We start from the raw sequence: 12,267 nt of genomic DNA, 5'->3' as shown, positions 1-12,267 counted from the left end.
GGAAAAGGCTGCTGCTGCCATCCAACTGAAGGCCAAGTGCCCACTTCCAAAAATATTGAACTCAGTCCTAATAACAATTCCCTTTAATTCAACTTCTGATGTTACCGATGTTGTTTTCCTTTTGAGGCAGTATTTCCCGCCCAGGGATCCATTTTACTGTAATGAGTCTGATACGTAAACATCCATCTTCAGTTCCTAAGAAGCACCTCAAACCATGAACCCACCATCTGACTCACACCAAAAGTATAACTTCTATGTTTTAGAAACGTTATATTTGAGCACAGAACATATCTGTAGGGGCTTGTAAGCATTCAGATAGCTTCTGCTAAAAGCAACAAAAAACATGTTTGTAGTTCACAGTGAAAGTTACAGTACAATAAGCTTAGGGGTTCTCATGATTTCTCATGATGAGTCTATAAATTAGTTTTTTCCCAGAACCTAACACAATGTCTGCAAATATCTTGTGTGGTCAGACCGCCAGTATAAAATGTAAAGATGTTTCATTTACAATTATATAAAATGAAGAAAAGCAGCAAATCTTCATAATCAAGACGCTGTAACCAGATCGTTTCTAGCTTTTTTGTTTTTGATGAGCTGCTTAAACGATGATTGAAATAGTTTTCAATTAACTTCCTGTCAATCGACCGGTCAATCAATTAAATCACTTCTGCACTAAATCATAGTTTTCTGACGAGCTTTCCAACTACTTGTAATAAAGGACAGGAACTCCTCAGACCCTTGTTGCCCAGAATAAGATGTTTGAGTGTTTGCCCCTGGGATAACCGCCTCTTGCATCCATGAAGTGCTTGCAGAAAAGATTTACAGCCACCAGAAACTAACTTTATTTATTTCCACTCTTTACAGGGAACTTACCCTTTTAGAGGCCAGGTACTCCATCCCTCGGGCCACCTGGTAGGCACAGGACAGCAGGTCTTTGAAGGTGAGCTGCTCCTCGGGCACCTTGGTCACATCAAAGGTGTAGTCCATGCCTGGGGGTCTCCGGGCCCGCAGGTACTCTCTCAGACTGCCTTTGGAGGCGTACTCCACCAGCACATACAGAGGGCCTAAGGGGGGGAACACATACCAGATGAAGGACCGGCCTGTTTCTATTGTTGTTTTAGCTTGGAGGCTTTGGACCAACAATCACTAAATTAGTTGATTGATTTACAATACGAGGAGGGTTGGAAGGAAGCTAGCCCTCAGTTGAAGCAGAAATAAAACAAGAAACAAAGGTTTGGCCAGATGCTCACCATCCTGTGTGCATACTCCGAGCAGATTGATGATGTTCTTGTGTTTGTCCATCACCTTCATCAGCTCCATCTCTGAGATGAGGTCTGCCAGATCTTTGTCTGTGGCGTCATCTTTGGGGAAACATATATACTTTATTTAGAAAGAGAGCAGACTTTTGCGGATCTCTCGAGGTATTTTTGTGACTGTATCATTTCTTTCCTACCTTTGAGCATCTTAACCGCGACAGTAGACGCCGGATCCGGAGAGTCCTTGTTGATGCCGTAGGCCTCAGCTCTGACCACCTGACCGAAGCAGCCTTCTCCTAGAGGTTTGCCTAACGTTAAACTAGAGAGAGAAAAAGTGAGAGTAAGTGAAAATAAGTATGTCCAAATGAAAACTGTCCAAATCCATAATTTGGGGGCTCTGGTTTTTGAAAACATAGCTTGGTGAGAGCCAAAAATGGGCCTGTGGTCACGTTTCTTATAGGCTCCATGCATAATGTTTGAAATAAGTCCCAGAAGCCACACTAAATATAGTGAATAAATACTCTGGTTGCAGCAATGTTTAAGTAAACTCTGTAAACATATTGTTAGAGTAGAGTGTAATTTCTTTGCAGACAATAACAGAAGTGATTATAACTTGCAGATAACTCACTTATCCCTGGGGAACTCCCAGTCCGGGTCGTATGGCAACTCAAACTCCATGACTCCAGCCAGCATGGGAGAGCAGCTGGACGAGAGGCGAGCCACCCTCATGAGCGACGCACTGGACTTCCCTGACGAGTTGGAGTCCACCGAGTACTGAAGGAAGAAATAGAGAAAATGTTGTTTTTAGGAACAGACAGGAAGTTGTCAAGTGTGGCCACTCTGAACAGCTCTAAACACTTTTGCCTCAGGACGACGCTGCGTACGAACTTTCGAGCAAATCCCCCGGGATAGAGTCACAGTCGATTGCTTTCCAAAGTAAGAGAAGACATTGTGTCGTGTACCTGTCGGCGGAGAGGAAACTTGGAGAGCTTCTGGACAGGGAGGGCGTCAAACGGCTCCCTTCTGGGATGGACCTGCATTCGACACAACACCACGATGATGATGGCCATGATCAGAGCCAGGAAACCGCAGGCGTAGATGATGATGTCAGTGTATTTGGTCTCCATGGTGTCCATGGCATCTGCTGCTTCCTCCTCTGTAGGAAGAGGGGGATCAGTTCAAAGTTTGTCACTACTAAGACGTCACATGCTGAATCTGTTTCTGTCAATTTAGGGCCATGAATATCGAGTTTTATTTGTGCAGTGTAGCTTTATATTTAAGTTTGTCAATGACAGTGCAAGCTATTAAGTCAATTCTTTTCAGCGCCATATTCGTTTGTTCTTTACCTGAGAGGACGGTGAGCCAGGCGGACTGGTGCGCAAATCCGATTGAATTTCCAGCCAGACAGGTGTACTCTCCTGAATCCTCCATGGTAACTTTGGACAGGTAGAGCACCTCAACCTCTGACATATTCAGACTGCCGGTCTGCACAACACGGATGTAGAAAAGTTACATAAACAGTTAGTATCTAAAACACTAGAGGCCTGAATGGTTATTGACTATGTGTATAAAATGCTAATGCTACTTTTGTCAGGTACCTATATGTCAGGAAATCAGTTTGTAACTGTAGTAAAGATCAGGTGTCCCAATCTTTTAGACGGAGATAGAGGACCAACCTTGAGGACCCGGACATAAGGCGTCCCGTCAGAACCGTAGCGGCTGCCGTTCCTTTCTATGTGTTTGAGCCACTGAATGTGAGGCTGGGCGTCGCTGTAGACCTTGCAGTGGAACTGGACGTCGCTGCCCACCACTGCTGTGGTGTTGGCTGGTAGACCGGCCTGCAGGATGGGTCTGTGTGGGGAACGCTCTGTGTCAGGAAAGAGAGATGAGCAAATTGAGCAAAGATGAAAGATAGCATTGTGCTCCAGAGAAACCAGCCAGAGCATAAAGGATATTGCTCCTTCTTCAGGCAACAGTTCAAAGGTGATTCAGCGACATCGAGAAGAAGATTGAACTGATCTGCCAAACTTGGTTTAAGAAATACCTCGGCAGGACAAAAGTAGGGGAATCATAGGGAGCTGTAGCTAAAGACATCCAACTATTTGGCCATTTTAAAGCCGACTAACTTTAAATACCCAGCAGTTGTAACTGTCATATTTTATGTGTTTGCATGCTGGCATACAAGAGCAGGAAATGTCATTTTAGAAGGAAAATCGGTTCCATTAGCGTGGCCCTTTGTTAGCTGGTTGCCGGGCTCTCTTTGATCTGCAATTACTCTCGCTCTCTGATCTCGTTAGTTGTCTCGTTAGTCTTCTCCCCCCGTAGACGGGGACGGAAACTGACCCCGCAGAGGACAGACAGCAAACAAATGAACAAACAAACTGCAGCCCTCCTTGATCTCCTGTCACAGGTCAGGTAGAAAACTGGTGTGGACACCTGACCGTCCACATCCTGCTGAGACCCCCCTGTCACCTTCTGCTCACCCCGCTGGTTGTCCCCTCCCTCAGACTGGAGGCTTCTATTTGAAGGCATGATGCTTTCTCCACATGTGCTATAACCGTGAATATGTCAGCCAGACCATAAAGCTTTGACATTCAGATTTAAAGAAAAATCTCAGTCTGTTTGGTCTAATTCAACAATTCAATCCTGTTACATTTTAATTTGCACACACTCTCTAAAATGTGTCCAGACAGAACTGGATCATCCGTTTCTTACCCAGGACATCGAGGACGTAGCTGTGAGCGATGGAGCCATATTTGTTCTCCACCATGCAGGTGTAGTTTCCTCTGTCTGAAGGCACTACACTCTCCATCACCAGGCTCCAGTGCTGGTGTCTCAGCTAGCCGGGAAAAAACACAAAAAGAAAACATCAGCATGGCTCGTCACCCTGAACTTTAAAAAACCCAAACATGTCTGAAAGCCTTGGCGGATCATCTGCATGAACCCAGCTGTCATTCATCTATTTATTTACCATTCAGGAGACAAGAAACCATCCTCACCTTGATGCCTCCGATGCGGTGCTCTCCTCTAAATTCACGTCCATTTTTGAGCCAGCGGATGCTCGGGACGGGGCTGCCCATGGCCGGACAGCGAAACTTCACCGTGTTGCCTGCAGGAACGGCATACAGCTTCTTCTCCATACGCTGGGTGTGGGTCCAGTAGGGACCTGTTTAGACAAAGACCAGTCAGTGAGCTTTAAGTCAGAATGCTCGGATGAAGCCTGAAGGTTGAGTTGTAAGTCCTCAAGGAACAACAGAAACCCACCTCTGGAGAAGTAAACCTGGTCGTTTTCAATCTCAGCGGATGAGTCCTCCAGCCCGTTGTCCTCGTCATCGTCCCCTGACCCCAACGAGTCTGGAAACAAATAAAGACACTATGAATAAACATTTCTTGATTATTGTTTCGTCTATGAAATGTCAGAGTTCAAAATGCTCATTGCAATCCAACAAAGCCTGAGTTGGCTGAATGAAGTTGCTTGTTTCGTCAAACTAACAGACCAAAGCCTAAAGATGCTCTTCAACCACCATTTATAAGTTAGGGAAAGAAGTATATGTGGGTATTTAAAAGCTGGAACCAGGAATTTTTTGGCATTTTTGATTAAAAAAGTACTTTTAATGATGGCTGTAATCTCTTTGCTATCAAATTTGTTTTGACCGACAAAGCAATCAATGACTCATTTCCTGTCTAATATCACACAAAAGTTTGTCGGCCATATTGAAGGTCCTCAACAAGAGTGTCAGGTGATTGTTCTGTACACCATAACGTTAGTGTGTTGACATGGCTTAACTTTATGCTGTTGAGCTAAGGACATTAGCACCAACACTGACATATAACATAAATCTTAAGGCAGTACAACAACTGTCAGTTAGTAACGGTGTCGGTGTCCTTACCTGCCACACTGATGGTGAAGTTCCTCACAGGATCTTTGGTTCCCCGGACAACACAAACGTAAACGCCAGAGTCCTCGTATGTCACGTCTGTGATCTCCATAATGGCTCCGCGGATCTGGATGCGGGGCGTGGGCACGACCCGGACTCCCTCCTTGTACCAGTTGACCGCCATGCCTGGCCGGGTGCTCGTGTCGCAGCGCAGTTTCAGGACGTTGCCCGGCTCCAGCAGGAGATGTTCTGTTGTGTCCTCACTCAGGTCCTCAAGAACATCTGTTGAAACCAAAGAACATCAGCACAACATTGAGTCTTTCCTTCATTTTCTATACATATTCTATTATATCTTATTATCTTATCTAATCTTATCTTATTCATCTCCTTTCTAAAGCAAGTAGCCTTCCCCTCAACTATGACCTTAACACTTCAACCCCATTATCTTCTCTCCCTACACACACACACACACACACAATGACATTACCATGGAGACCAGGAGGCCCGACTGACCCAACAAACCCCCTCCTCCGCTTCATCTTTTTGTTCCCCTGTGGATTATTGTGGGGCTGAGAGCGATCTAGCTAACACGGCAAACTCCCTCCCAAAAAAAGAAGAAGAAAGTAAAGGAGGAGAAAGAGAGGCTGAAAGTAATGAAGATGTCGCAGCATGACAGTGGACAGAGAGTCAATCTAAGGGGCGGTGAAGATTCACTGGAGATCTAAGTGAGCAACGGGAGGAGAGGAGTTCATTCCAGCCTGGTGAGGAGGACGAGTCCAGGGCTGTTAGTTTAAGATGTTCTTTGTCCAATAACATAACAGAATCATGCAAAAAAGCATCATTTTAAATCTTTTGTTTCATGTTGTTCATAAGTTTCTTGGAAATTAGTCATTAAGGATGAAAGAAAAGCCTAACAAATGACAACTAAGACAGTCCATTAGTCAACTAATCCACTAAATGGGATATAGGGTTTTACAAACGTATTCTTTAAAGCAGTGTACGCTTTAATTTCTGGATTGTCAATATTTCAAGACGTTACAATCACAGACAATGAATGCAACTAAAACATTTATAATTTTGGATTGAAATTATTTCCATTGAACGTGTTGAGTGCATGAGACTGTGCAGTTACCTGATGGGATGTCAGCAGCAGTCAGGTCCACAGTTCGGGGAATGATGGTTCCTGTGGATGGAAAAGTTGTGGTTATTAGAAAATAGCTCAAAACTTGGTCTGATTAATGCTAACATTGTACTGTAATTAGGCTGAAATTCCCACTGGGCTCTTTGGAGGCTGGCACAAAAACTAACAAGATAAGCCCAAGCGTTGGTGTGATAAGAGTGTCTCACCAGGCAGGACGTCCAGCCACGCCGACTGCATGGCCTGCACTGTCTGCCCTGCGTGGGTGCTCTCGGCCATGCAGAGGTACTCTCCTGCGTCCTCCAGAGTGATGTTGGACAGATGCAGAGTGTTCACCTTGGACATGTTGCTCTGCAGGTCCTGCATGGAGGAGAGATCATTGCAACATCTTATATATAATATCTAATACATTGAGGACAGAATCGGAAACTGACTCAAACTTGTTTATTTGTATCTCAGCTGATTTGTTCTCACCGTCAGAGCTCTGAGGTGAGGCTGACCCCCTTGGCCGACCTCGGTCTTCAGCCACTGCACCTTGGTGGACGCTGGCCGGTGGACTTTACACACCAGCGTCACCTGACCACCCACCAGCCTCGTGGTGTTTTCTGGGTAACCTGGCACAATCAGAGGCTTGGAGACCCGGAGATCTGGATTACAAAAAAAAGGTGGAGAAATAAAAATGTATTAGTTATTGTGGAGACATTTTGACTCCTTGTTGATTTCACTTTGAGATTTATTTTCATCATGTGACTTTAAAAAGCAGCACAAAGATCCTTGTGCTCTGACTCATTTACTCCCAAAATACCAGATTTCCAGGTGTCTTCTTATGGTTATGTCACAGAATAAAGGACTTTTAATAAAATGCTACAAACTTTCTTGGCCTAAACGTGGCCTGTGAAACAGAAATGGTCAAAACACACCCTTGTAGTTTCAGTTTACCTCTAAAAGGTCCGGCCGCAGTAGTACACCATGTTCCCTAACAAGCGCTGTCATTTAATGCCACCAGGGGCTGGTGATAGAGTGCCCTGATAACCCGGCTACTATCGTATCAGCATCATCTACAGTGCCATCCATTCACTAGGTCACTCGCTCGCCCAATCACTAGTTGGAGCATATGTGCGCCCTGGCCGGGTCCTCGCTGCTCAGTCACTCAGAACGAGCAATTTTCCAGGGCAATTTTCTGTCTGATTGCTTCCTGCGAGCGCTTAGTGAAAAGGCAATCTGTTCCCTTGTTGGAGTGAAGTGCTGCCCAGAGTGCATGTGGAGGTAAAGCTTTCAGGAGCATTCACACACACACACACACACACACACACACACACACACACCTACATCCTTGTTAGTGGAAAATCAGAAACGCTGATTGGTCAAAGCAGCCGAAAGGAAAACACATTAAAAGAAACGTTGTGATGGATTGCTTAAATGTGAACAAACTACCGACTGTCCTCTGAGTTCAGATATATTTAGAATAAGAGATTCCAACAAGCCACACTTTCATCTAATGGAGCAAACACAGTAAAACAGTTGGCAGTGAATCACAGAGACACAAACTTACAGCCGTGCTAATGAACTTGCAGAGACAGGGACGGTGCCCTGGAGATGAACTCGCGGCAGAGTGTGAATTGTCACCCAGAGGCGAGGGGGCAAACAAAACACAACACAACACAAACAAAGCGCTCGAGGGGGGGCGAGCCAACCATCGGCAGGGCAGGGCTGAACCTTCTGTGGAAACCAGTCGGGACAATGAGGAGTCTCATGCCCCGACCCGGGAACCCAGCAGAGCTATGGATCCGTTTTATAACGGCATCGCTGCAGAACATCTCAAATCGTTCAATGTTGTTCATGATGCTGGAGAATTTCATCCTGTCAGGTCAGTTTGTAGCTTTAATACTGAGGAGCTGGGGTAGCTCTGTAGTATTAATTTAACCTTCTAATTACCAATTATATTGTCATGTGGTTGTATGCAAATACTGCAAAAGAAATACTTCTTCTTCACTCTCTTCTCCTCTCCAACTATCTGCTCCACAAGATGCAACTGAAAGCTCCTGAAGAAGTCTAGTAAGTGAACCTTGAGTTACTTTTTCTGATTATAGGAATGAACCTTTGAGCCTTAACTTTACAGATTTGTAAAAACAGTAAATGAAGCATTTGTTGTCGTGTGTAATCAAAGATAGGATTTGGTTCACGTTAAACTTTGTTAGAAATCATTCACTATCTATTTCATATATGAGAAGTTGTAACAAACACTTGTTCCAACGGTCCAAGTCAGTCCGAAGCGCTGTGCCTAGCCAGCAGATGCACTCCTACAAAATAAAAGCCTACCTAAAGCCAACCTATTTATTGTGTGCAGAGACTAAAGCAAAAGATGGCATTCACTCTGTTCTCCCTAATGTTGTGAAGTTAAACAATTGACAGCCTTTTGTGATGTTATTCAAAAATTCTACACATCCATGTTGGAGGAAAAGGTTTTCTTTACATCTGTCTTAAAATCACAGGATTAAACCAACCAAGGATTTAAATTCATCATTTTAACTTTGACGTCACCTATGTACATTTACTGATTTTATATCTGCATTGCTGACTGGATAACGGTACTCAGACTTTTCTTTAGTCTGTAATGATGTGGCAGAAAAACACTACTGAAAATAAGTTTTTCGGGGGGGCATTGGACAAGAAATATCTCGGCATTAGCAGCATGAGGTCAGTAACATTAGATGTATCATTAGATTAAGTCACACGACAGAAAAACGCACGGAGGCTGAAACTACTTTAAAAAGATTAATATAAACTTTGTTGGATGAAAACGAGGATGTTTCTCTTCCAATGGTTCTTCTTTTTCATCCTAAATTCTGAAGACTGAAGGAGCTCAACCCTGTCAGGAGTCTGAGCCGTGCATTGTGGGTCCCTCTGACCCCACACCATCTATCCTCAGCTGGACTCATCTTTGGGGATGCGGAGGTCTCTTTTCACTCTTTCCTTTCTTATTGATGCCACTTCTCTGTCTTCTCTCAGTTAAGATAATCTTCCTTCTTCTTGTCATATTTAAACTTTCTCTTCAAGGCGTGTCTCTTATCAGGAGGGACGCCCCACAATAAACTTCTAGAGTGAAAACCAAAAGTGACAAATCTTGATCATTTGATTCATTCGTTAAATCCGAGCTCTAATCCCAATTTTTCAACTGATGATTAGGACACCCAGGATCTCACAGAGCCGTGTTTTTTGTGTGTATTTTTGCCTTTTTTTGCAGTAATATTTCTAGATTGCAAACCAGCTGTAGTAACTTGCAACTGCTTCCTGAACTTACTGATAATCCTATGTAAAACGCTCCACCGGGGAACTTCAAAGTAGTTCAACGGAGGTTGGTTTTTGGGGAATGAGACTTGACTCTGGCTTATAAAAGAGGTTCAGATCAGATTGTTTTTGTGGAGAAAATCTGGAAACATTCATCCACTTTGAGTTGAGTTCATTCTTGCGATCAGAAAACAGTTTGAAACACCAAAGCACTGAGATAAAAGATGCAGCGCTACCTCCACAGCTGCAACCTGCACGTTTTAGGACCTAAAGATCTTTCTATCATCCGTCCTGCTTTGACTTTCTTCTCGCCGTCTTGTAAATAAACCTGAAAAGGTTTTTTTCTGCACATTGTCGTCTGAACAAGCAAGCCCCGGCCGGCCTCACGGGGCCCTGAAGTACAAAGTGGGGCCACAGGGAGACGAAGAAGAGACATCTTCTGTGCTCGATGCCTCCGGGGCTACAACCCACTTTGTCTTTCATCAGTCTACACACATAAATGTCACCTAGTCCTTTAATCTGATTTAAGGCAAGACATCACAGGTGAATAGGGTAAATAATAAGATAAGTAATAGACATCACCATCAAACTTCCCCAGTTGATAACTCACATTTTTGTATTGTAAGTTTTCTGAAAAGTAATGCTTAAATATGCAAATAAGGCGTTGTTTTCTTAAAAATGTGGGTTAAGGTTAGGGTTCACATATATGAGTCAAAGGTTTTTACAGAGGGAATGTTGGATATCTCTTTTTACCACAAAATACTGTCAACAGCCACAAGAAAACTATTCTCTCCATGTTTTAGGTATAAAATGGTGTACAGTCAGACAATGAATGATACATGAACAACCCTCTATTTAAAAACCTTCAGAGTATTCTAATCACATCTTTACTCTATGGAAAAAAGAATGGAGCTGACCATGGCCGACTTATTGCATTGGCTTCTGTTCGTTAAGCATCGATGTCAAAGCCCCTGCACCCCTGCACCCCCATCCCTCCTCATCCTCCACAGCGGGCTCACAGCCAGGCAGATTTACACTCCCGAGCCCCGGGGCCTCGGCCGGATCAGGTAGCTTAGTTTACTGAGAGCCTTTTCCTCTCCCTCCATCCAAGACTCGACTGCAGCCGCTCTGTCATTTTTACCGTCACCTTGACTTCCTGTGTAACCACGGCTGCCAAGAAACTGACACTTACTAGTTAATAAATGGGGGCGGATTGAAACCTTTACAGATTCATTCAAACAGTTACTTTTAGGCATGCTTCTCCTGAGCAGTTCACTGCGATACAAGCACCAATCAGCCACACGCTTATCTGACCTTAATGCAACGCAAACTCCCAAAAGAAAACAAGAAAACCATCTTGTGATTTTAGATTAGATATGACAATATTTTATAGTTTCAGGCGTCATCACATGCAGAAAAAAAACAGTTCAGGCCTTACCTTTAGTCCTTCTTTCGTCAATGGACCTGGCGGAAACTCTGTCCATGAAACAGAGCAGGAGAAGGCAGTAGGTGCAGATCCTCTCCATCATCTGTGTGTGTCTTCTGGTTTTTATAAAAAAAGTAGAAATGTACGCCGGAAGCCAGGAGTTGGCCTCACACTCCGGTGCCTGGCATTGGGAACTTCAGAAACGCACAAAAAGTATCTTACTGGGAGTCCTGCAGATACAAACAGACACAACGGGAGACAGTTACCTGCTGATCAGAGATCTGGCTGGAGAGCAGCTTCAACACATACTCTTCTCTGTTCAGATTTACACCAGGTGGCATGAAAACACAAACAATTGTTCAGACAAATAGCAAAAGAGGCTGTTTTGACTGTGTGCAGCTGTATTCTTAACCAGATGTCCTGCTAACTGTCCCACTCAGCGGCCTCACATTGTCCAGGCGCTCCTGCGTCATGAATAAGGAGCAGGCCTGTTACCGCCTGTTGTTTGTCAATGGACGGCCCGGCTCAGTCTGCCCCGGGCTAATGGGCCCTTACTGGGAAAACACTTGAAACTTGCCAGGAGGCTGCAGAATGTGAAGGAGCAGCAGAGACGGGCAGCTGATGAGACTTCAGGTGGAAACAGGTGACTGCTCGCCGAAGCATCACATACTCCCAGTGCCGTTTCCTCACTTTGAATCGGACTGCAGACAGCACCTATGGTGCCTTAAATCTCAGCGTTTTACCTCCCAGTGTAACTCTAAACTTTACTAATAGTTTGGCACTTATGTTCTTGTTTAAGTGAGTAACTGTTTGGTCTATAAGTTGTCAGAAAATGGCAAAATAAATGGCCATCAGTGTCCAAAAACCCAGGGTAAGGTCTTCTGCTGTCTGGTGATGTGTCATCCACATTTAGGATCTATATCTGGCATGTCTGCCTGAAGGACTCAATCAATTACTCAAATTACTTCAATCCTTCTCTTAAAGAATTGCATTTCCTTATTTGAATAAAAGCAGAATTCATAAATAACTTCCAGAAATGTACATCTCTGTTAAATGGTCCATGGATCAACAAATACCTCCTTTACATGAGAAATGTGTAATACTGAAAATATTATTATAGAATTTTCTTTTTTAGAGATCAGATTCCAGAACAACTCTGTTGTCATTAACCCATTCGGAACACTAGCTATGAACACCAGTACTAAAGGAATAATGCTGTGATTTTGTTGTTGTTTCTGCGAGTCGGGCCAACTGCGCACAGGCGCCAGACCCTGGTGCGTG

General features: G+C 44.1%; 1 protein-coding gene across 1 annotated transcript in view; it reads right to left on the bottom strand.

Moving 5' to 3' along the window:
- Positions 1-12,267, bottom strand: part of fgfr4 (fibroblast growth factor receptor 4) — a 19,043-nt gene that overhangs the window by 5,101 nt on the left and 1,675 nt on the right. The window contains exons 2-16 of the mRNA XM_034889758.1: positions 10,999-11,216; positions 6,747-6,919; positions 6,482-6,632; positions 6,267-6,317; positions 5,147-5,416; positions 4,521-4,610; positions 4,256-4,422; positions 3,972-4,095; positions 2,933-3,123; positions 2,603-2,741; positions 2,219-2,412; positions 1,885-2,030; positions 1,454-1,575; positions 1,251-1,361; positions 874-1,064 (exon numbers count right to left, since the gene is read on the bottom strand). Of these exons, the coding sequence (XP_034745649.1) occupies positions 874-1,064; positions 1,251-1,361; positions 1,454-1,575; positions 1,885-2,030; positions 2,219-2,412; positions 2,603-2,741; positions 2,933-3,123; positions 3,972-4,095; positions 4,256-4,422; positions 4,521-4,610; positions 5,147-5,416; positions 6,267-6,317; positions 6,482-6,632; positions 6,747-6,919; positions 10,999-11,089 (2,211 nt within the window). The 5' untranslated portion in view covers positions 11,090-11,216. The remainder of the gene's footprint in view (positions 1-873; positions 1,065-1,250; positions 1,362-1,453; positions 1,576-1,884; positions 2,031-2,218; positions 2,413-2,602; positions 2,742-2,932; positions 3,124-3,971; positions 4,096-4,255; positions 4,423-4,520; positions 4,611-5,146; positions 5,417-6,266; positions 6,318-6,481; positions 6,633-6,746; positions 6,920-10,998; positions 11,217-12,267) is intronic.

The sequence above is a fragment of the Etheostoma cragini genome, chromosome 13, assembly GCF_013103735.1.
Source record: "Etheostoma cragini isolate CJK2018 chromosome 13, CSU_Ecrag_1.0, whole genome shotgun sequence".
Taxonomy (NCBI): Eukaryota; Metazoa; Chordata; class Actinopteri; order Perciformes; family Percidae; genus Etheostoma; species Etheostoma cragini.
The sequence above is the reverse complement of the archived record's forward strand: the minus strand, read 5'-3'. Positions and strand labels throughout refer to the sequence as shown.